Genomic DNA, 26253 nt, shown 5'->3' on the forward strand with positions numbered 1-26253 from the left:
GACAAGCAATATGAAAAGAGAGATAACGATGGCTTTGATTAGAATGGTACTAGTAGAGGTATTACATTTGCTGAATTAAATAGGAGTTGCTGAATTGGATACAAAATATGAAAACCGTGTCAAGGATGATTTCTAGAGTTTTGGCTTAAGAAAACTAGGGAGTGAATGTCACATTTATTGAGATGGGGGAAGCTAGGGAGGAATAGGTTGGAGGATAGGGATCAAAAGTTGTTTTTGTTCATGAGATGACTATTAGTCAGGGGGAAATTTCAGGTAGGCTGTGGCTATAAAAGTCTGGAGCTCAGGGGATAGGTCAAAGCCAGAGACAACTTTGTTTTAGAGAGTTACTAATGGCTGGCTGACAATTCTCAGGAACAAAATTTCTTTCATATTTGAGAATGTACTGGCTCAATTCTTAGGAGCCGCCTATAAGTTCAATCTTATTCCTCCTATGGGTATGCGGCAGTAATACCATTTACCAGGATATACTATATATGATAAACTCTATAAAATTTCATGTCCTTGGCTTCCTTTTTTTTTTTTTTTGCCACGTCACACGGCATGTGGGATCCTAGTTCCCTGACCAGGGATCAAACCCATGCCCCCTGCAGTGGAAGTGTGGAGTCCTAACCACTGGACCACCAGGGAATTCCCTGTTCTTGGCTTCAGACTAAGATAATTGACTAATTTTTATAAATTACCAAGAAAAGAGAATACTGGGTCCCAATCTAACATATTCAAAAATTAATATAAATTTTATTGAAAGAACAAGGTCTTACTAAAACTAATAGGTAAAAAAAAGCCAGGAATCAGATCTATGTCCATTATAGCTTCCTTACATCTCCCCTCCTTCTTTCATGCCTTATCACCTAGAAGCTTAGTCACCAATAAGTTCACAGAGTTAGCTATTCATTTTCAAAATAGAATTTATTTCTGTAATAAAGAATTAAAATATAGCTGTGAAAGTAGAAAATAATATAGAAAAATATTTAAAATGTGCAACAGTAATTTTGAGTAAAGGTAATTAAGCACTAGAGGTTATGCTCAACTTCTACTTGAAAGACCAATCATATATATTATTACCTACACCAGAAAAAACATACCTACTTGCAGTTTTAATTAATAATTATAATTCAAAAACAGGTTTATACACCTGGTCAGGCTTTAAAATATAAGTACAAATCTTGGGGATATATTTTTTGAAGCTGGCTTCACTTCACAGACTGATAAATCTACTGTCCCAAAATCACAAGTTTGTTTTTACTAATTTATCCATGTAATTAAGTCAAAGTGGAGGAAATATGTACTTTTTGGATGAAACCTAATGTTTTGGTAAAAATGGGACAAGAGTATCATTTTTCATTATGTTGGTATAAAAGCTGGTAAGCTCACGTATCCCCAGAGCTTGGTTTCCACCAGGTGGGTCTCAAATTCAGACACTAAATGCAGATGAAGAAATATCTAGTGAATTCTATCTATCCCTTCCCCAAAGTTTTACGTACAATTAAGATATAGGTATTATTTGTATGAAGAACATACAAAAAGAATTGGAAATTGTTTGGCTAGAGGGAAAACAACTCTTCAGGGGCTACTGTTTGCAGTTTGCAGAACATGATAATCTTCTCTAGGAAGAATAATGTCCACATAGCAGCACTATATTCACCAGGAATCCCAGAGCCAGTGGATCTATCATGTAGCAGGAAGCCAAACCTTCTGGCTGCTCACAACATCACTCAGCTTCCCTTTAATCTTCAGGAAGTGTCTCTTGAATTCCAATCCATCACCCTATATTAGGAATAATATCCAAAACTAATGTCAAAAAAACAAGAAAAAGAGACTATGCCATAAAATCAAACTTTCTTTAGGGGTAAGTAGAGACAAACATCCATGGATATGTCCAGCTACAGTTATCTTCCGGTCCTCTTATGAATACAAAATATCTTGGTAGAAGAAATGACTACATAAATAATTCTGACTTGACTTTGGGCCCATCACTGCTCCCACCACCCTGGGCCCAGAGAGCAGAAACAATGGCATCCTGTCCATTTCAAGGGTTGGTATCTCTGGACCTATGTCATTGTTTTTCATAGGCACTAGGCGTTTATAAACTAAAAATAAGCTACACAACTATGCTTTAAGTCTTGCCACAACAGAGCCAGTGATTCAGTTATGAGAAGGTTTCTCTACACTAGGATCTTAATTTAATTCCATACCAAGCATCTGGACAATAGCACTGCAGCAAATCTCCAACATAAAGAATGTGACCAACTCCTCCAACCTCATTTAGAGCCACACGCAATCTTTCGGTAAACAGAGAAAATGCTATTTTGGTCTTATATGTCAAAGGCTTTAAAACTGTAACCTCAGAACCACTAATTTCTAAAGAAAGAATCAGAAATGTGAACAAAACTCCATGTATATGAGTATTAATCATAGAGTAGCTTGTAACAAACAGATAAAGTTTCATTAATTATAATGTGCAAACATTTGGACAAATCGTAATTATTATGAAAAAATATTAAATACAAATTCAATAAGAAAAAGTTTAGAATGCTACAAAATATTAAGGGTAATTATTTTAAGGATGAAAATAATTTAGGACTATTTTAATTTTTTTATTTGTTATTTATTTACACGTTCTACAAAAAACAAAAACTTTTATAATAAGGAAAATGTCATTTGAAAAAACTATTTTAGAATGGCTAATGACAAGAACAAATGTTCATAATATTAAATTTAAAAAACCAGTTACCATATGTTTATAAATATAATGCCATTTAAAAAAAATCTACACATAAGAGTAATCCCATAGAGCATATATTATAAGTAATAGTAAGGTTATTGTAATACAATATCAAAAATAAATCTGTGTTCTCTTTGGATGATAAAATTAAAGTTGATTCTTATCTTCTTTATACTTTTTTGTGTTTCTAAAATTTCCAAAATGAACATGTAATACTTCTTTAAAAATAGCAAAACAAAGTTTTTTCTTTTAAAAAGTGTTCTATTCTACATACCTTAGAAAGCCGGAAGTCGACCAAGATCTTCTCATCCATTTCTACCAAATTCACTTTGAAAATGAGTTTATTGTTTCTTCTATCAGTTGTTGATACAGTGACCTAAGACAATAAAAATAAGGTCAAACCAGATGTGTGGGCAGAAAATACTCTAAATAAAAACTATAATCTTAGTTCAGTGATACTACTGGGATAAAAATTTGAGAGGCGCTTCTATAACAGGAACTATGCCAGCTGAAAATCCCACTCCTTCTAGGACTTTCCTCTCCCAATGGGTATGTGTGTGTCCAACCAGACCAACCTGTAAACAGGACGCAGCCCTGTTATCGGGGATTGAGTCTATGTGAACTCTTAGCAACAAAATAAATTTAGTATTTTACCAAGATACAACTGAAAGAAGAAACAATTGAAGAGAATAAAAATGAGGGACTTCCCTGGTGGTCCAGCGGTTAAAACTCCATGCTTCCAATGCAGGGGGTGTGGGTTTGTTCCCTGGTTGGGGAACTAAGATCCCACGTGCCATGCAGCATGGCCAAAAAATGAAAAAAAAAAAAAAAAAAAAAAAAAAGAGAGAGAGAGAGAATAAAAATGGACTGAGAGGAAAAACAAGATTATTAAAACATAAGAAAGAAAAAGAGAGGCCAGATTTGTGGGTAAAAAGCTACAGCGGCAATCAGAAGACGGTGAAGGTCTTGAGAGGCCTTTCAACTTCCACTTTCAGTGTTTTAGAAGCTCAGGCTAGAAGAGTGACATGGAAAGAAAGGCGTAGCCAACAGCCAGCAACAAGACCCCAAACGTGGATGAGGCTGTCCTGGACCACAGAAAAGCCATCACCTCCAGCTGGATGAATGAGCTCAAGCAAGATCAGCAGATTTGCCTAGCTGAGCCCAGCCCAAATTACAACAACATTTTTAATAATTCTCGCTTCAAGAAATGACTATTAAAGAAACACAGGTGTACCACAACGGTGCAACACTGGAACAACATTATGTTCTGGGAAAACACAAGACACTCAGCACATCTTAAGTAGGTTATTAAACTTCAAAGACAAAGAAAATTCTCCAAAGATTCAGGCAGAAAGAATTAATTGAGGAGTAATGTCGGTAAAAATGGCAGATTAGGAAACTTCAAAAGCCCATTAACTCCACAAAAGCAATGAAAAATCTGGCAAAAACTGTCAGAATCAACTTTTTCAGAACACTGAAAACTAACGAAAAGCTTGCAGCAACACAGGGGCACTCATACAAAACAGATGAGCTTTCTCACATTGTAACTACCTTATTCCCAACTCCCACTCCTTAGCTCAGTAGTAGGCTTGAAAATAACCATCCACATTCCAGGTCCAGGTACAAATGCAAGAATAAACGTCATTCATAAACTGTCTTAAGCTGTTCTACCTTCCTGGAAGACCTGCTCAACACACTTGTCTTTATTTTGCCTGCCTAACTACACAGGACTTGTGTTAAAGTTGCCACCTGGGGAGCATCTGTCAAAAGTACCTACAGGCAAACGCTTTAACCCTTGCTTACTGGGGTAATGCAGAACAGTTGGGACAAACAGATTACCTAAAAAGGCTGGAAGGAAAGGTTTAGGAGTGAGATGTTTTAGAGGGATAAGAGTTCTGAAAATCTCTCACATATTCCTGGGACTGTAAAGGCTATACTTATGCCCAGGGCACTGTACATGCTCAAGAAATGTCTGAGAAGTCTCTAAGCTCTACCTCTGGCTGACCATGAGGCACCACACAAGCAGGAAGTGAAGGCTAACGCAGAGCTGTAAACTGCCTGGCTGGGTATCGACGGTATGCCCCAATACGCACACAGAACCCATCTGCAAAAACTAGCTTTTGGTTCCAGGAATTTAATATTTAATCATTAGCTGACCATTGAGCTAACAGAACAAAGATTTCAGAGACCACACACAACAAAGAAGACAGACACTACAATATTTGATCAGAAACGTCACTAAACAATCAAAAACTACATCAATTGTCAATGATAACAAACCCTGGGAAGAGGGGAAAATCTACTTCCAGGGTTGTCACATTATAATATTCAAAATGTCCAGTTTTCAATAAAAAAGGATAAAGCATACAGAAAAATGAGAAAATATGGCCCCCACACAGGAAAAAAGAAGTCAGTAGAGACTGTTCCTAAAGAACAGAAAGAAGAATGAAGAAAAATGAACAGAGTCTAAGAGACCCGTGGGACATCATCAAGTGTATCAGAATATGCACAATGTGAGTCCCAGAGAGAGAGGAGAGAATGGGGCAGAATGAACATTTGAAAAAATAATGGCCAAAAACTTCCCAAATTTGATGAAAAACAATCCTATCCAGGAAGCTGAATGAACTTCAACTAGGATAAAACGAAAGAGATCCACACCAAGATACATCATATTCAAACTGTTGAAAGACAGTGACAACAAGAGAATCTTGAAAGCAGCAAGAGAAAGTGACACATCATGTACAAGAGATCCTCAATAATATTAACAGCTGATTTCTCATTAGAAACCACGGAAGCCAGAAGGCAGTGGAATGACACAAAGAGCTAAAAGGAAAAAACTGTCAAGAAGTCCATATCTGGCAAAACTATCCATCATAAATGAAGAAATTAAGACATTCATAATTAAAATTTGATAGAGTTTGAAACTACCAGACCTGCCCAAAAAAGAAATAGTAGGGGCTTCCCCAGTTGCACAGTGGTTAAGAATCCGCCTGCCAGTGCAGGGGACACGGGTTTGATCCCTGGTCCTGGAAGATCCCACATGCCGTGGAGCAACTAAGCCCGTGTGCCACAACTACTGAGTCTGCGCTCTAGAGCCCGGGAGCCATAACAAGAGAAGCCACTGCAATGAGAAGCCCGCACACCGCAACGAAGAGTAGCCCCCGCTCGCCGCAACTAGAGAAAGCCTACACAGCAACCAAGACCCAATGCAGCCAAAACTAAATTAAAAAAAAAAAAAAAAAAAGAAATAGTAGGGCTTCCCTGGTGGCGCAGTGGTTGAGAATCTGCCTGCCAATGCAGGGGACACGGGTTCAAGCCCTGGTCTGGGAAGATCCCACATGCCGTGGAGCAACTAAGCCCGTGAGCCACAACTACTGAGCCTGTGCGTCTGGAGCCTGTGCTCCGCAACGGGAGAGGCCACGACAGTGAGAGGGCCGTGCACCGCGATGAAGAGTGGCCCCCGCTTGCTGCAACTGGAGAAAGCCCTCGCACAGAAACTAAGACCCAACACAGCCAAAAATAAATAAATAAATAAATAAATTTATTTAAAAAAAAAAAAAAGAAATAGTAAAGGAAGTCCTTCAGGCTGAAATGAAAGAATGCTAGATAGCAACTCAAATCCACATGGAGAAATAAAAAATATTGGTAAAGGTAATTTACATACGTAAATACAAATGACAATAATAATCAATTTTGTTGTTTGTAACATCTATTTTTTCCCTACCTGATTTAAAAAGACAGCCACATAAAGTAATAATTATAAATCCATGTTGTTGGGTATACAATGCAAACTATAATCAAAACAGAACTAAAGTGGCTATACTAATATCAAACAAAAGACTGTAACAAAAATTTTTGCAAGAGACAAATAAGGACATTATATAATGTTAAGATGATCAAGAAGATATAGCAATTATAATCATATATTTATCTAGAATCCAAACTCCAAAATTTATGAGGCAAAAACTAACAGGGTTAAAGTAAGAAATAGAATTCAGCAATAACAGCTGGAGAGTACAACATTCCACTCTCAATAATGGATATAAAAATTAGACAAAGATAAACAAAGAAATAGGGTTTTCCTGGTGGTGCAGTGGTTAAGAATCTGCCTGCCAAGGCAGGGGACATGGGTTCAAGCCCTGGTCTGGGAAGATCCCACATGCCGCGGAACAACTAAGCCCATGCGCCACAACTCCTAAGCCTGCGCTCTAGAGCCTGCGAGCCACAACTACTGAACCTGCATGCCACATCTACTGAAGCCCACGTGCCTAGAGCCCGTGCTCCACAAAAGAGAAGCCACCACAACGAGAATCCTGCGCACCTCAACAAAGAGTAGCCCCCACTCACCACAGCTGGGGAAAGCCTGCACACAGCAACAAAGATCCAACACAGCCAAAGATAAATAAATTTAAAAAATAAATTAAAAAAAAGAAAAACAAAGAAATAAAAGACATGAACAACACTATAATGCAACTAGACCTAACAAATATGCCCAGAACATCTCACCCAACAACAACAGAATCTACATTCTTCTCAATCACGCCTGGAACATTCTCCAGTATAGACCATATGTTAGGCAACAAAACAAGTCTCAATAAATTTTAGATAATTAAAATAATACTAAATATCTTCTCTGACCACAATGGAATGCAATTAGAAACCAACAACAGAAAGGATTTTGAAAAATTCACAAATATGTGGAAATGAAACAGCATACCTAAATAACCAAAAAGGAAATCACAAGGGAAATAAGAAAATACTTTGATATGAAAAAAACTGAAAACTCAAAATATCAAAACTTATGGGAAGCAGCAAAAGCAGTGCCCAGACATACATTTATACCTATAAGCACTTACACTAAAAAAGAATGATATCCAATCAACAACTTAGCCTTCCACCTTAAAAAACTAGGAAAAAAAAGAGCAAGGTAAATCCAAAAGAAGGAAATGATAAACATAGTAAGGAGAAGAGATAAATTGGCAAACCTTTAGCAGACTGACCAAAAAAAAAAAAAAAGAAAAAAAAGATTCCAATTACTAAAATCAGGAATAAAAGTAGGATGTTACTACCAACTTTACAGAATCTAAAAGGACTATAATACTACAAAAAATGGTATGCCAACAAATTGGATAACCAAGATGAAATGGACAAACTCCTAGAAACACACAAACTCCCAGAAATGACTCAAGAGGAAATAGATCTATAACAAGTGAAGACATTGAGTCAGCAATCAAAAAATTTCCAACAAAGGAAAGCCCAGGACCAGATAGCTTCACTGGGAATTCTACCAAACCTTTGAAGAATTAATATCAATCCTTCTTAAACTCTTCAAAAAATAGACGAGAAGGGAATACTTCCTAACTTGTGCTACGAGGTCAGTATTACCCTGATACCAAAGCCAGACATCACAAGAAAACTACAGATCAAATCCCTTATGAACACAAAAAAATTTTCAACAAATACTAGTAAACTGAATCTATCGAACACACTACAAGAATTATGCACCATGATCAAGTGGGATTTATCCCAGGAATGCAAGATGGTTCAAAATACAAAAATCAATTAATGTAATATACCTTATTAACAAAGGAGAAAAGTTTAGCCAAAAAGTAGATACATGCCAGATGTCCATCAATGGATAAACAAAATGTAGTCTATCCACACGATGGACTATCACTCACCCATTGAAAGGAATAAAGTATTAATAAATGCTACAACATGAATTAACCTTGAAAATATTATGTTAAGTAAAAGAAGACAAACGCAAAGGGTCACATACTATACAATTCCATTTATATGAAATGTCCAGAATAGGTAGTTCACAGAAAGTATATTAGTGGTTGCCAGGGAGGAAAGTATGAGGAATGACTGCCAATTGGTATGGAGTTTATTTGGGGGGCAGTGGAAGGTTCTAGATTTAAATGGTGATAGTTGCATAATCTTGTGAAAATACTTAAAACTACTAAATTGTACACTTTAAAATGGTTAAAGTGATAGTTTTTATAGCATATGAGTTTTATCTCAATAAATCTACCTAAAAAAAAAAACAAGTGAATTATCTATACAAGTGAGAGGAAAATCAGGCTGGCCTCAGATTTCTGCACAATAATATTTTCCCCTAACTTTTAATTTTGAAAGCTTACAAATCTACAGAAAAACTGGAAGAATTGTGCAATAAATAACCACAAACCCTTTATTGGCCTTATCAACCTAGATAGCATGTTTACTTTTCTTTTTTTATGTGATTGTCTTTTTATTTTTTTAGCTTTTAAACTAAGTTATCAACGGCACACACTTCACCATGTGCCTCCTGCAAAGACATTCTCCTACAAACCACAATATTATCATCACATCAAAAATCTGACACTGATTCAAAAACATTATCTCATATAAAACCCATATTCAAATTTCCCCAACTGTTCCAATAACATCCTTTATAGCTTTTTTTCTTTAAATCCACAATCTAGTGAAAGATCATGCATTGCATTATTTATCAGGCCTCTTTGGTCTCCTTTAATACAAAATATTCCTCTCTTTGTTTTTCATGATATTAAGATTTGTGAAAAGCCTGAAGACAGATTAGAATGTCAATGTTATAAAAACTCTATAATAACATACACAACAAAAATTGGTAGATGGGAGCAGGGAGATGGAGGAAATGTGGAATTGTTCATGCATCCATCTTTCATAGAAGGGAGTTGATTGTTAACTGTTACAATTTAAGTATAGTACATAGTTTTAAAGAATGACTTGAGTCTCTTAGTGCCTTTAATAACCTTAGAGAAGTCTTTTAAGAAATATTAGTTCTTACGATAAAGAACATTTTACTTAAATTTCTTCAGTTTCAACTGTTTCTTTTTCAAATTAAACTAATTACTTTATATTTTTAAAATATACTGACAATGATAGTTTTTTATTCAAATATTTAAATTTTTCTTCAGGAAAAAAATATAACGAAAATCAATGAAACATACCTGATTCATACAACTTTTCTTCCACTGATAGCCCAGTTTCTCACAAGTCTCTTTCAGGCATTGATAAGATTTGTCGGCATCCAATTTGGTAAAAAATCGTGTCATTCTTTTGACCAAGCGCTGCCAGGGGTTCTACATGTCAAATAGAGGAAAGCTGAATAAATCATCAGATTTATCACCAAAAGCAGTCATATCATAGCTATTTGGTCTGAAAATTTTTTTCTCTGACTTAAGATTCTTACACATCAGAGTCTCCCCTAGGAATTCCCTGCTGCTCCAGTGGTTAGGACCCTGTGCTTCCACTGCAGGGGGAATGGGTTCTATCCCTGGTCGGGGAATTAAGATCCCATGTGCCATGATGTGGTCAAAAAAACAAACAAAAAACAAAAAAAATCTGTAGCAAGTTTTAATATTATATTTCTTAGATTTATATATTAAAAGAAAAAAAAAAGACTTTAAGACAATAAAAAACAAAGGGCTGCCATTATTTATTTGAAAAACCTTACCTGTGAGGATCCCGGGGTGCCAAGCAACTGACTATTCAGAAGCATATGATCAGGACATGTGGGCTGGGAAAAACTGATCCCTTGTACCAGTTTATCAATGTATGAAGGGCTGGTGTCCCATAAGGAAAGACCTGTCCGTGGTTCTGGCTGAGAACTGGAGTACTTCACATTTTCTTCACTGCAGCATTAAGATATGGAGAAAAGTATATCTTTAAATAAAATTCATCAGGCCTTTCTTATATCACCTTACCATTCTCACACTGAAAAACATTATACTCATCATAAGAAAACAATATATACATGTATTATTTTTCATGGAGACTATTATATCCGACAACTACTTGATCTTATATTAATCAGTTTTACCTAGAAGCACTGTTTACTGGAGAGAAGTCCAAATTCGATTGAATATGCTTAGAGAATCCGCCAGGAGACTCTGATACACCACCTGAAGTGACTCGGGGCCTCTTTGCCCCTAAAAAAGAAAACATAAATACAAACGCTTTCACGTTTTCTATGCAGATATTTTTTAATTAACCCAGCTGACAACTTGAAGAAGTAAAACCATATCTAAATTCATTTATTTAACACAAAATACTTATACGACAAATAGTGGCTCTTCCTACATGATTTTATGAGAAACGTGGTCCTTAGGAACTTAGCAGGACTCACTTGCCAAATTGTACAAACTACACATTTCATAAATCCTGACCTGTAAGTATGTTCCAAGTGCAGGCCATAATTTTAATGGTACCATTTATAGTAACAGAACAATGTTCGATGAAGACTGAGAGACCCAGCTAAGGCATCAAAACTTTTTAAAATAAAAAATAATTTGTGATGATGACAATGAACATTATGAGTCTGCTCTACCCAATCTTCTTTGCTCCTCTAGAAAAGCTTTAGCTAAAATAATCATTATATAGAATATGATGCTACTATATATTCATGGCTACTACCCTCAGCTGGATCCTCAACCCGGACAGTTAGTCCTACGTTTCTCTAGTCAGTTTCCTCTCCCTTTCCACAATGATTCTTTCAAAACTTCTATACTCCTGTCAGATTAACCAAGACCACCCTCCAGGACCTCATTACTTAGCATATGATACCATCTCCCATTTCACAAAGAAAATAAAGTCACTGGAAACTCCCTCAACTTGCCACTACCAAATTTGCTAACTTACTTGCATTCCTACCCATCCTGTCTCCTTCCATCCTCCCATCAAATGTCTATCCCTCTACTTGTAGTTGAGCCCATACCCTCCTTTCTCCTCAGGGACCTTGATGCTCTTTTATTCCCTCTCTCTTAGACTTTGAGCTTCTTCCTCTCAACTGGATCTACTCCCAAACCATTTAAACATGCTTAAGTTTAACCAACCTTTTTATTTATTAATCCATTCATTCAAATATTTTATTAAGCCTACTACGTCATCAGGCAGTAAGATGGGAGAAACGGCATGTTGTTATGCTGATAAGAAAGATCCAGTAAAGAGGGAAGAGTTAATAATGAAGCAGAAACAGAGAAGAATTGCTAGACTGAGTAAGCAAAAGAGAACTGCATCTAGTGCACAAGAGAAAGGGCTGGTTTATATCTGGAGCAATTTACCCAGAGCAACGGGAGAAAGCAGAGTATACGAGCACAGAGGCAGTTAATCAGGTGGGTGGAGATGGTGGTAGGAGTTTGTGGAAATTCCTTTGTTATTGCTTCTATTTCCCAGTGAAATAGGAAATATTGCCACCAACTGAGAGTGAGGATGGAGAAGGAGGTATTAGAAGTTGAAGAGAAAATGAAAGGTATAAAAACGTGATTTAGGAGAGTAGGGCTGTGAAAGAAGTGGGGAAATGCATTATGATTGCCTGGAAGGGGTAAGGGTCCACTTGAGATCAGTGATCTTGAATTTAAAGCAGACAGTGCTGCATATTTTTCTCCAGCTGCAATCAGCTGTGGAGGTATAAGTGTAGAGTGGGTACAAAACAGGATTAAGCTTAGGTTACGTAGACTTGCTCAGTAAGTATGATGAAGAGAGAATGGGCAATGGACTTCCCTGGTGGCGCAGTGGTTAAGAATCGATCTGCCAATGCAGGGGACACGGGTTCAAGCCCTGGTCTGGGAAGATCCCACATGCCGCAAAGCAACTAAGCCCGTGTGCCACAACTACTGAGCCTGCACTCTAGAGCCCGCGAGCCACAACTGCTGAGCCCATGTGTCACAACTACTGAAGCCCATGTGCCTAGAGCCCATGCTCCACAACAAGAGAAGCCACTGCAATGAGAAGCCTGCGCACCTCAACAGAGAGTAGCCTCCACTCGCTGCAACTAGAGAAAGCCCGTGCGCAGCAACAAAGACCCAACACAGCCAAAAATAAATCAATAAAATAAATAAATTTTTTTAAAAAAGAGAGAATTGGCAAGGAAGTTGAAGATAAATGTAAAGAAGTCATTACAGTGACTAACCTTGGGATTAAAATAGTGAGGATGGAACTCGGGACCGAGAAGGGGGCAGATAAAAGATAGTGAAAAGGTAGTAGAATTGATGGACTGCAAGTCCAGGTGCGGTCAAAGGGTTGCTGGAGTCAGGGTACTGGAGGGAGGAAACCAGAAAAAAATATACTTGGTGGTCCAAGCAGGATGCTTGAAGACAAGATCGCTAGAGGAGAGAAAGTCAAGGAAATGTGAGGTGATGACAGTGGAAGGACCATCTAAATGAATATTTAAATTACCAAGAACCATGACAAAAATTACGTCAAGAGCTGTGTTGGAGAGAGTGACAATGTGGCAGGAATTTTAATTTGAGGTTCAGAAGGTGATTATTATGAGGGAATAGTGGGTGGTAGAGTCTGATAATAGGATTCAAAATGAAGGGTGGAGGAATGTGAAGAAAGAACAAGGAGGATGCCTGCTCCACTCCCAGATCAAGGGTATGAGGGTGCAGGAAAGAAAACACCTACCACCTGAGAAGAAGCAATGTCCTGAGAAGAAGCAATGTCCTCAGGGGAGAGCTGGATTTCAATTAGAATAAGGTGAAAGGTGAAAGAAACATTCAGGGAAGAGTTAAAAATTCCTTATTCATCTCTAGCTATCCTTCTCTCTCAGCCGAACTTCTTTACTGAGCTGTCTACACTCTGCTTAACTCTCTTTTACACTAGAATCCCTGTACAATAGAGTTTATTCTTAACTCTCCACCAAAACTGTTCCTGCCAAGATCATGAATAACTGCCATATCATGGAATCCACAGGACAAATTTACTCCACATTCTTCTGATGTCCCACCTCTCTGGCTACTTTTCTGTTTCTCTGGCCTCCGCCCATCACTTAAACACTGGCATTCCTTAAGATTTCATATACTCAATTTAATCTACTACCACAGTTTAAATCACCATCTATTTACAGAAAACACCTAAATTGACATCTCCAGCTTAGCCCTGTTTCCTGAGTTACACACATGCATGCACACAAGCACACACACACACACACACACACACACACACACACACACTCTCCTATGAGACAGTTTTACTTAACTTCTCAAATTCAAATAAAATATCCAAAATCAAATAAAATTTCCCTGCAAATCTGTTTTTCCTTTTGAGTTACATCCAAGCAAATGGTTTCACCATTTACACAGTTGTTCAAACCAGAAAGGAGACATCCTTTGACTCCTCATTCTCCTTCATTTTCCACATATAAACAATCACCAGTATTATCAACTCTAGTTCTTAAATTTCTCTGGAATCAGCTTCTTCTTTCCAATCCCGCTATCACTAACCTAGTCCAGCCTACCATCTTCTCATATCTAGGATCAAAAACAGTGAAAAAAAGTAGCTAGAAAGATCTTTCAAAACCAAACACATAAGCATGTCATTTCCTTGTTTAAAATCTCTCAAAAGGTTTTCCCAACAGCCTTCGGTTAAAGCCCAAGATCCTTAACGTGGCTTACAAGGTCTTCCACGGTTTGGTTGCTATCTACCTCTCCAACCTCATCTCAAACCTCTCTCCCTCTCTCCCTTCTCCATTCACTTACTTTCTCAGCAAACATTTACTGAATGCCTATGATGGACCACTATGCTAAGCACAGGTGATGCAATGATGAACAAGCCAGACATGGTCCATGCCATACTGGCCTTCCCTCCAGTTCCTCAAATGCACCACTTTCTAACCTCCAAGACATCCCAGATGCCGCTTCCATGTTCAGAATCTGCCACTCATCTTGCTACTACTCTTCTGGCTAGCTCCCCTTTAATCTTCAGATCTTAGATTTAATGTGATTTCCTCAGCAAGATAAGTGTTCTTTGTCACTTAAGACTTGGTCAAATTCTTAGCTGTAGTACCCTGACTTTCTACTTTATAATTATTAATGAGCTTAAAATTATTTTTTCTATTTCTGGTTTTTGTACTAGACATTATAATCTTCATGAGGACAGAGACCACAGCTCTTTTGTGTTGTTGACTTATACTGACTTTACAAGTACCTTTTTTTCACAGAAAAAAAAAATATTTGTATTTTAAGGATATTACCTTTCTTGAGTGGTTTGTTGTACCATCTATCTTTTTTGATGTCTGGGATGGTAATCCTTACTGATGGATTCTCAACTAGGATTTTATGCAGCAGAGCTGAAAACAAAACATTAAGACAACATTTATAAAAGACTCAAGTAGATTAGAAAAGCCTACAGCTTGTGGTGTAGAACACACATCCTCTATTGCTTTCCTTATGTCCAAATATTATTTCTGGGCAAGAGAAAGAATAAAGCTACTGAATTTTTGCTTTAATTTCATGCAGTCATTCTTTGCTACTGTCTATATCTTTGAATATTCTTCCCAGAGCTGACTCTCAGTTGTTTGCAAATAAATAGAACAAGAGCTAGGTGGAAATGTTTCTCTTCACTTGATGATATTTATACGAAGATACCAAAAAAAACCCCTCTTATCCATTTTCAATACCAAACTTCACTGTTCCAATATGTCATATTAAGTATTCATTTTATAAGGGAAATTTACTTTCCAATAACTTTTTTAAAAAATATTTATTTATTTATTTATTTGGCTGCGCTGGGTCTTAGTTGCAGCACATGGGATCTTTGCTGCTGCACGCGGGATCTTCACTGCCGCATGCGGGATCTTTAGTTGTGGCATGTGAACTCTTAGTTGCAGCATGCGTGTGGGATCTAGTTCCCTGACCAGGGATCGAACCCAGGCCCCCTGCATTGTGAGCACAGAGTCTTAGCCACTGGGCCACCAGGGAAGTCCCTCCAATAACTTTTTAAGAGACAGTAATAAAAGCAACCATCATCCTAAGGTACCTTAATTATACTGATAAAGAATTCATTCATCTCCCAACACCAAAATAATTTCCTAATGGACCGAAGATCTAAATGAAAAAAATAAAGTCTTAAAAACATAAATGAAAACATCGGTAATTTTTTTCTAATGCTGAGGGTAGGAAAGACCTTTCCAAACATGATGATATAGTCAGAAACCACAAAGGACACGTACTAGATTTAAATAAATAAAAATATAAAACTTCTGGGGACTTCCCTCGTGGTCCAGTGGGTAAGACTCCATGCTCCCAACGCAGGGAACCCAGGTTTGATCTCCGGTCAGGGAACGAGATCCCGCATGCATGCCACAACTAAGAGTTCACATGCCACAACTAAGAAGCCCGCATGCTGCAACTAAGACCCAGTGCAGCCTAAATAAGTAAGTAAATTAATAAATACTTTAAAAAAAAGTTAAGTTTAAAAAATATATATAAAACTTCTGCATGTCAAAATAGCATAAACAAAATAAAAATACGTGACAAATTGTCAAAAATATTTGTAATGAATGCAAAGATCTAATGACATTAATATGTTTTTCAAAAACCTCATATAAAGTAAAAAGAAAACTTCCTACCAAAAATGAGCAAAACAAACACGTTCACAAAAATAGACTAAAAGCTAGTAAATATACAATGAATATACAACTTCATTGGTACTAAATTTAAAATAAAAATAAAAAACATAATATATTTCTTATATGTAGGCCTATTAGATTAGTCAAAAAAAAAAGTTTAAGGGACTTCCTTGGCGGTCCAGTGGTTAAGACTCCGCACTTCCACTGCAGGGGGCACGGGTTCCATCCCTGGTCAGGGAACTAAGATCCTTCATCCCGCACAGCATGGCCAAAAAAAAAAAGTTTAAATGTAAACTAATTAGACTGTGATGAAATGGTACAAACTTTCTGGAAAACAATTTGGCAAAGTAAACAATTAATAATTAAAAACTGCATACATCTTTGACCCTGCAATTCCACTTCTGGGGTTTTACTTTAATTAAATAATTTAAAGGTATGTGCAAATATTAAGTTATATGGATGATCATCATATCTCTTTCACAGCAGTGAAAAATTAGAAAAAATCCTGAATCTCTAAAAAGGTGAACGGGATAAGTATAGTAAGCCATGTCCATATAGCAGAATACCATCACAGTCTTTAAAAACAGTGATGTAGACCTACAATTAGTCATGAAAAAATGTTCACAAAGCATTAACACAAAAAAAAAAACGTGGTTACAAAATAACATGTATAGTGGGATGCCATTTTTTGTGAAAACACACATACTTATAAATAATATACATATATAACAAACACATAGTTTTTACTACAAAATATAGAAGCACATATCAAAACATTAAAAGAAGCTATTCCGTGGGAGGGAGGGAGACGCAAGAGGGAAGAGATATGGGAACATATGTATATGTATAACTGATTCACTTTGTTATAAAGCAGAAACTAACACACCATTTGTAAAGCAATTATACTCCAATAAAGATGTTAAAAAAAAAAAAAAAAAAGAAGCTATTCCTGAGTGCTGGGATGATAAGGGTTGGATTTTACAATTTTTTAATTTATTATTCTTCTACTTCATCTATAAAGATCATGGATTATTTACATAATAATTTAAAAGTTAAAAAGAAAAAAAATGTAAGAAAAAAATTCAAACAGCACTAGGCTTCATTATCCAAGAAATCAGTACTTTACATCAAAATAACCCAGTTACCTAGAGGAGCAGAATCGATTTTTTTCCAAGGGCTGAGGTATGTTTTTTTTTCTTTCCAATCACAATATTCCTGACAACTATCACTAGGTTGGTCCCATGGCAATTCTGAAAAAGAAACAAGTCCCAGTTTTCTAAGTGTTCAAATCATTACACAATTTTAAGGGAAAATAATCAATGACACAAATCCAGTAAAAGTTTCCTCCAGATTAATTCAATATGGTTTCCAAACTAAGAATGCCAACTCTAAGAAATTTTAGAGGCACTTCTAAGATAGATAGTCCACTTCCTGCCTTACTCTTTTCCAAAAGTATTCACATGAATTTTAAAAGAGAGTTACTGTGATATTTCATTTAATAGCTATACATACTTCATTTTTAAAAACGTTAGGGATTAAAAGTTCCAACTTAGTTATAAATAAGTTAATATTAAAATACTATCACATAAATATGGATCCCCTTGATTCATTTCATTTATTTTGGTATAAGAAACCTGGCTTTCCTAAGGACAGGAATTTTATCATGATTAAAAAACTCAAAGCTGCTGCATAGCACAGGGAGATCAGCTTTGTGACGACCTAGAGCGGTGGGATAGGGAGGGTGGGAGGAAGGCTCAAGAGGGAGGGGATATGGGGATATACGTATACATATAGCTGATTCACTTTGTTGTACAGCAGAAACATACACAACATTGTAAAGCAATTATAATGCTCCAATAAAGATGAAAAAAAATTATGCAGAAAAATAAATAAATAAAAAGCTCTTACCTCCAGCCAACATTGCAGTAAGTACTATTCCACAGGACCAAACATCAACTGGTTCTGCATGAAATTCTTTTCTCTTTAGAAGTTCTGGAGCAACATACGGTAAAGTACCACACATCTTGTTCAATAAACGCTCACGATTATTATGCCGAAACACTGTTGCCAAGCCAAAGTCAGAGATTTTGAGGTTATCTAAACCAAAGGAAAAGAGGATGGCGCTGGATAAAAATGTTTTGTAAATAGATATACTTAAAGGAGTTGAGTTGTATTGGAAAACCACTGGTGTTATGACCAAAAAGAAATTTTAAAAAAGAAGAAATAAAAGACATCATCATATGGTTAAAACTAGAAAAAGGCCTCATGGCTTCCATTAACTTAAGACAAATATTGTCAATACACAAACAGTATGGACCAGATTAAAGAAAAATCCTGGAGTCAAAAGGGCCTTCTAGAAAAGAGCACTCCAGACTTGAACACTGAAAAGAGAGCCATGCCCTCATCGCGTTGTGCAGAGGGCAGGAGGGAGACATCAATAACATACTAGGCACAACTTTTCCAGCAGCGGACAAACCCAGCTGGCTGGACCGAAACTAAAGACCCACAAACCACCAGAACTTCTTGTCAAGGTGGCTAAGTTTAGAAATGGAGGATGAACTCTGTACAGAAAACAAACCAGAAGAGCAAATTTCCACTCTAACTTCCCATCTTCAGCACACACAAGCTATAGGTAGAACTTTCACCTTAACTACACTTAGTGAATATCTACCGTAACTGAGTGACACTGTGCTAGCCATGTAGGTAGATAAATTACTGAAGACTAACAATAAAAACTGCTGTCGAGGTTATGAAAATACAGAACATTACAAGATCTTACAGAAAGGGAATCTAACCTAGTCTTCAGAGATAGGGGAGACTCCCCTATTATCAGGTATCAACTGGTACAACCTTTTTAGAAAGCAATCTGGCAAAAGATGCCAAAATTTGAAATACTCATGCTCTTTGAACTAGGAATTCCCACTTTTAGGACCATATCCACAAAAATACTTCCACAAATCCACAAACATAAGGATATCCATACCATAACAATACTGTTTGTAAATAACCTAAATGTCCATCAATAAAGAAATGATTAAATCTTATAGTACACACGTACAATGAGATTATGTAGGTAACAAAAAACAAACAAAAAAACACAAGGTATATCTATATGTACTGACATGGCATCAGGTATAAATGGAAAAAACGGCAAGTGCCATAACAAATATTCATTATAACACGACCTAATTTTTATATTGGCCTGTGTTAATTTATAGAATAGTCATCACTGCCTTATATTTTTTAAAGCTAGAAACAACTTAAATGTCCCAAAACAGGGGACTGATTCTTTAAAAATCAATTACATCCACCCAATATAATATGTAAGCCACTGATGTTTACTTCTATGACTTGGGAGGTAGCTACTGTAATTATCCTTTTAACAGCTATATATGACACAATCTTGACAAATCACTGAGATTAAGAGTTCCAAGTTACCTATAAGCAGTAATCACTGAAAATACTAATGGATGACCACAGTATTCCTTAGAGTCTGTTGTTTCACTATGTCTGTGATGTAATACTTAGAGAACTGTATATAATAAATTTTAAATTGAGGAGTGTGGTTACTTCTGAGAAAAAGAAAGGGGCACACATTTGGAAGGAATACAGAGGAGGACTTCAACTATATTGATAATGTTCTATTTCTTTTTTAAAAAATATTATTATTGAATAGAAACAAAAGATTATTTATATAATATGCAAGATATGAAAAATCATTATAATCAACATCCACTCACCTAACACCTAGTTTAAGTACACTCTATTTCCTTTGAAACCTCCTATAAATCCTTCCCTTTCCTAACCGCAATCCTTCCTTTCTAGAAGATTTTACGTAGCTTGAAACCTATATTTAATAAAAAAAGGACTTAATTTGTATATGAGGAATGGGAAGAATTGATTATAATACCATCAAAGCTATTAGTATTCAAAAAGTAATGGACATAGAATGAAAAATAGAAGCAAAAGGAAGTCTCCCAGCTTGTGCTCTCGTTTCTTGGGATTCATCAACAGATCATTCTACAGTTCCTTTTCCCAATACACCAAAGTTTTTGAATATCTAAAATTTTGCCACATACTTTATGGAACAACTTGCAGAAGGCTAAATAACCAAATAAGGATCTTAAGTAGCTAGGTTAGAAGATGGGTTAATAAAAAGATACCTAAAAGATATTAACCAAAATATTAACACTGGTTATAACTGATTGGTGAATTTCTGGTGATTTTTTACTTCCTTTTTTATACTTTTGATCTTATTTCATGATTACTTTTATCTTTATAAAGAGAAAAAAACCCAGCATTTTTAGTTTGGGAACAAAGTTTTCACATTTCAGATATTACATACTCACATCTCCATTATTTATATAAGCTGGCTTAATTTATCCCCTTGTATGAAGGTCAATTATAGAGTTCAGAAAGAGGTAGAAGAAGGCTGATAAGAACATACACTGGTACTTATGATGGGGCACGATAATGCCAGAAACACTAAACCTCAGGGTTGGACAAGATGTGAAAAGTACTTTGGTCCAACCAGCCAAGCAATGTTTAAATTCCCTTTACAATATTCCTGATAATTAATAATCCAGTGTTTGAATCTCCCGTTAAAAACCTACTACAGGGACTTCCCTGGTGGCGCAGTGATCAAGAATCCGCCTGCCAATGCAGGGGATGTGGGTTTGATCCCTGGTCCGGGAAGATCCCACATGCTGCAGAGCAACTAAGCCCGTGTGCCACAATTACTGAACCTGAGCTCTAGAGCCCATGAGCCACAACTGCTGAGCCCACGTGCCACAACTACTGAAGCCCCCGTGCCTAGAGCCCATGCTCCGCAACAAGAGAAGCCACCGCAATGAGAAGCCCGTGCACCACAACGAAGAGTAGCCCCCGCTCGCCGCAACCAGAGAAAGCCCGTGCTCAGCAATGGAGACCCAACGCAGCCAAAAATAAATTAATTAAATTTAAAAAAAAAAACCTACAACAAAGCAACCTATTAAGTTTTTGGGCAGATCCATTAATGAGGGTCATCCTTGTACTAATCCAAATTGCCTCCATATAGTTTTCAACCACATACTGTGAAGAACTGTATTTAACAATTAGCAAGTTTCCCTTGAGTTCCTCAATTATGCCTTATTTTACATAGTTTCTAGCCCTTTCATCATTCTGGTCACTCACCTATAAAAGTACTTCAGTAGTCTACATGCCTTTCACAGTACTGTCCCAAACACCTATTATTCCCGCCGTGGCCTTCCAGAGAAGTGATGGACTGCTGCCTTCCTCATTCTCACCTTATCACCTTAATTTTCCAATGATCAAATTACACGGGTGACTAATATGAAGTCTGCTGCCTAGTAAGTCTTTTTAAACCTTCTTTGCTGCCAAAGACATGCCATTAAACTGTACTTATTTCGTTAGTTTTTTCAATCTAAATACTGAATTGAGTAACAATCCAGTATGTGTTAAATCTGACCCACCTCTCTGGTCTGCTAAATTCATTCATCTAATAAACATTTTTGAAAACCTACTATTTGCCAGGCACTGTTCTAACACATTAAACAAGACAGACAAAAATCACTGCCTCATATGCAGTGGATATTTGTCACCTTTTTTGATCCTGATTCTATAAGCTAACACTAACACTATCCATCCCTCTCAGTTTTTATGACATCCATAAAATGTAAGTAAAAGCCCTGCATCTTTATCCAAGTCATAAATTAAAAAGAACAAATACGTCAAGGCTAAGGTCCAGGGTATTTCAATTTCATATTTTTTGCCCTGAAATTTCGGTAATGGAAGGCCTTGATCCTGCCTTTGTATGGCTGTACTAAAATGATTAGGTAGCAGCGACAAAATGCTAAACTTACCCCTTTCATCCAATAGGAGATTTTCTGGCTTAATATCCCTGTGAGTTATTCCAATACCATGCAGATAAACCTAAAAGAGAAGCAGAGGAAAGCATACCAGAATAGGGTAACTTACTTCACTAAGACTAATTTTAAGTAAAAGTTAGAGACAACTGTACCTACCACCCCTGCCATGAGTTGATGGAAGAACCTCTGAGCATCTTGTTCAGGCATGCCTATGTCTGGCTCTATAAGAATTAATTATGAAAGTTAGTTCACCAGGTAAATATAATCAGTCATCGACCACACAGTCTCCTAATTCTAAAGTTAAACATTTGTGATCGTACTTTAGCAAAGAGAATCTAATGCTAACAATTAAAGATTCTGGAGTCCACTAGTACATATAGTACTTAATAACTCACATTTCCCCATGTGCTAAGCGGCAAAAATAAATTAACATCACAGGAAAAGTACAGAGAAATAACAAACTATCACCCAAATCAAGAATGCAAGCCATACCTTGAAAGCCCCTACTTATACTAACCATGATTTATTTGATATCTTTCAAATTCTCCCCTAATTTCTTCTAAATGCTATGCCAATATTTTTTCCACTCCTGAAATGTAATTGTCAAAGTGGAACCCTACACAAATCTAAGTTGATTTCACTAAATACTTAACAACAAATTTAAACTTCATATAATTTCTCGCACTACTACAAAACCATGAATTCCTGTGAAGTTCCTTCAGGAAATAGTTTTATTAAGAAAGGTTCTATTGTCAGTTATCTTTTTATATTTTTATCTCCCTCATTAACTTTTGATTTCTTTTATTCTCAACTCTTTTCTGAGATAGACATTGAAGATTCTAATAATCACTTTTTAACTGCTAATACAGTAGCTCTAAATAATAAATTTAGATCCACAGAATATATTTTATGTACTTCTTAGTGTTCTTTAACATCAAGACTTTGAATCTACACAGAACATTTAAGTAGCAAGCACAGAATTTACTTAATATATATAAACCAATCGTAGAAAATTCTCAATTTCACTTATGTAACAACTTGCTATTATTTTGGATCTGTAAATGTATGCAATGATTTCATGAGACTAGAATGTCTACAAAGAAAAAAAACTTTTTCTGCATATGCATACATCACACTTATGATACTTCACCATGAGACCACAGTTTATCATTCTTAAACTCTACAAAATAGCAATCCCAACCGAAATCACTTATACAACTTGGGAAAAAAGTTTCTTTGATGACTCTACATATGTATTCAGTGTTTACATAAGTTGCAAAAACAAGAAAATTTACTCCAATTTCACTATTGCATAAGCAAGTCTGAATGGACAATGAACAAGCAGCAGTCCCAAGATTAAAAAACAAATTTAAAAACTTATTTAGCATAAGAATTATCTTCAATCTTTTCCATACCTATTCTATCAAAAAGTTCTCCCCCACTACAGTACTCCAGAAATAGATACTGGATATTGCCTTCTCTCCTGTGACCATAGAATTTCACTACATTCTCATGATTTAACATTTTATTGATACAAATCTCTTTCTTAATATTTTCTGGACAGTCTATGGCACGCTTCATGTCCACAATCTTCACTGCAACTGCTTCTTCAGTTCTTCTATTCACAGCAAGTTGAACTCTAGAAAGAAAAAGGAAGAGTTATAATATTCCAGACATTTGAATTATATTTCTTTTAAAACTTCAAAAGGTTAAACATAACTCATCCAAAACTCTTTTACCTTTATTAGTTTCTCCACCTGGGAGAAACCATGGGAATGGTTTCTGCCATGTTCTCAACAGTACTACTCCTTTCTGAAATGTGAAGTATGATAGCTAGTGTTCCAAAGAAGTCATTATGCTATACATCCAAGTCATTTAATAAATTCTTAATAAACTAAAATGGGATAATAGCAATTCTAGGCCACATCACATATACACATGCTCTATTCATTTAAGTTGTTTTTCTTCCACTTTTACTGAGCTATAGTTGACATAAAGCACTGAAACGATTATCACAAGTTTAGTGAACAACCATCATTTCATATAGATACAAAATTTTAAAAATCGAAAAGATACATATTTTCCCTTGTGATGAGAACTCTTAGTATTTACTCTTTTAACTTTCATATGTAACATACAGCAGTGATAATTATATTTATCATGTTGTACATTACAACCCTAGTACTTATTTATCTTATAACTGGAAGTTTGTACCTTTGGACCGCCTTCATCCAACTTCCCCTCCCCCACACCCTGCTTCTGGTAACCACAAATCTGATCTCTTTTTCTATGAGTTTGTTTGTTTGTTTGTTTGTTTTTGAAGCATAACTGACCTACAACACTATGTTAGTTCCTGTTACAAAACAGTGACTCGATATTTCTATACATTTCAAAATGACCACGGTAAGTCTAGTTAGGATATGTCGCCTTACAAAGATATTACATAGTTCTTGACTATTCTCCCCACACTGTACATTTCATACCGGAGACTCATTTATTTTGCAACTGGAAGTTTGTACCACAGGTATTTCTCTCCTCCCCAGCACCATCCTCCCCTCTGGCAACTACCTGTTTGTTCTCTGTATCTAACTCTGTTTCTCTTTGTTGTTTGTTCATTTGTTTAGTTTTTTAGATTCAACCTATTAAGTGAAATCATACAGTGTTTGTCTTTCTCTGTCTGACTTACTTAAACTTAGCATAATACCCTCTAGGTCCATCCATGATGTCCCAAACGGCAAGATTTCATTCTTGCTCTATTCATTTAATTGTAGTAACATTACCTAGCATTTATTAATCCGATACTATATGTGTCTACAGTAACTGTTCTAAGTACGTGTGGGATATGCCATTTTACAGAGGCACACAAGGACATTAAGAAGCCTGCCTAAGAACACAGAACAATGACCGGTAACGTGACTCCAGAGTCTGTTCATTTGTTCATTTAACCACTATGTTTGAACCCCAGGAAGGAGTATGTGGGAGGAGAAACTGACTTCAGAAGTCTCCTCTAGCTCTTTAGGAAGAGAATGTTTTTGTTTTGTTTTGTTTTTAAAAGGAAGAAAAAAATTAACCCTTACAAAAGATTGTGTAGCTTCAGTTCCCCAAAGTTTTAGATTTCAAATGCAAAGATCTGTTTTCCAAAACAACCAACTTGTACTCAAAGGAGACAATAGAAAACTAAAGCAAGTGTGAAGTCAGGGTAAAAGGACTCAAACTCACTCTCCATAGGCACCTTCTCCCAGGGTTTGCACCAAGTCCCAGTCTTCCACAAAGGGCACTGCCATGACTCCACTAAGTCCCGCGGCTGTAAAAGCAGGAACCCAGAAAAGACGGTGGATGAGGACACGCTTCAATCATCTGTAAAGCCGCTGAGCTCCGCCTCTTGCCGTGATTCTTCAAGGTGAATCACAGCTCCTGGTTTCCCCTTACAACTCATCCGTATTTTACCCAAGTCTTTAAAGCACAAGCAAGTATTCTAAACTCTGGCATTTCGTTGGTAACTCACAAGCCTCATTCCCACGCAAACGGCAGGCTGAAACCCCGCCTTCCAGGCGGCCGAGGAAACGTACCAGTGGCGCGGAGGAGTTGGGGGACCAGTGCTTTACGGTGGGGGACCGGGGAAGGTGGTGAGAGGTGAAGCGTCGGGCTAGAGTAAGGGGATGCGGGCTAGTGGAGGACGAAATAATCGCTACGAGGACCGCAGCCTCTCCTCCCGACCCGCTCACTCCCAGTTCCCACCCCCGCCCCGTCCCCGAGGGCAGGAGGAGCCCGGGGCGGAGCCAAACTGCCCCAAGAAGCGGAAGGAAGGGCTGGGTGACACGCGGACGGCTGGGGCCCAAACCTCGGGTGCTCTCGGCCAGCAGAGGAAGTCTTCTCTCCAGTCCCCGTACAACGGGGACCGCCTGGCACCCCACTCCTCCACCCTCCGAAACCGCCCCTCCGCAGGAGTCTCTCCGATCCTCTAGGCTCGGCGCTGAGAACTCTCTCGCTGTGCCCCTCCTAAATCACGTAGCCCCCGAACTCCGGCTCCAGGCGCTTTTTCCCCCTCTACCGGCCGCCCTTCCTCACCAGGCCGTCCTTTGCCCGCCACCACAGGAATCCAAATGTAGGGCTATTCCCGCCAAAACTTGCTAGCGTCACATTGTCGCAAACGCGCGCTCCCTTGCCGTAAAGCAAGGAGGCGCGCGTTCCTGGGCCGGCTGCTCTGCAGATCGGGCCGGCCAGGGCCTGGCGCCTGCATTCCCCGCAGGCTCACTCTGGCCGGGGCCGGG

The 26253-nt window shown here is 37.3% G+C and overlaps 1 protein-coding gene across 3 annotated transcripts; it reads right to left on the reverse strand.

The window, feature by feature from the left end:
• Window positions 1-951: 951 nt before the first annotated feature.
• CHEK1 (checkpoint kinase 1) lies at window positions 952-26114 on the reverse strand. 3 transcript variants are annotated; one of them, XM_068556283.1, is made up of 13 exons: window positions 25824-25974; window positions 25202-25286; window positions 23398-23621; window positions 22139-22203; window positions 21977-22046; window positions 18024-18212; window positions 17261-17365; window positions 14739-14834; window positions 10590-10698; window positions 10224-10401; window positions 9718-9849; window positions 3018-3119; window positions 952-1785 (listed from the first exon to the last, which is right to left on the reverse strand). In XM_068556283.1, the coding sequence occupies exons 2-13, from the start codon at window positions 25264-25266 to the stop codon at window positions 1690-1692; spliced, it is 1431 nt and encodes a 476-aa protein (XP_068412384.1). In that variant the 5' UTR covers window positions 25267-25286; window positions 25824-25974; the 3' UTR covers window positions 952-1689. The 3 variants fall into 3 exon arrangements, with proteins under 3 accessions (XP_068412384.1, XP_068412385.1, XP_068412382.1); XM_068556284.1 differs by lacking the exon at window positions 25824-25974 and adding an exon at window positions 25552-25641; XM_068556281.1 differs by lacking the exon at window positions 25824-25974 and adding an exon at window positions 26051-26114 and having other exon boundaries at window positions 954-1785.
• Between the last annotated feature and the right edge of the window lie 139 nt (window positions 26115-26253).

This window comes from Eschrichtius robustus, chromosome 11 (genome assembly GCF_028021215.1).
Source record: "Eschrichtius robustus isolate mEscRob2 chromosome 11, mEscRob2.pri, whole genome shotgun sequence".
NCBI lineage: Eukaryota > Metazoa > Chordata > Mammalia > Artiodactyla > Eschrichtiidae > Eschrichtius > Eschrichtius robustus.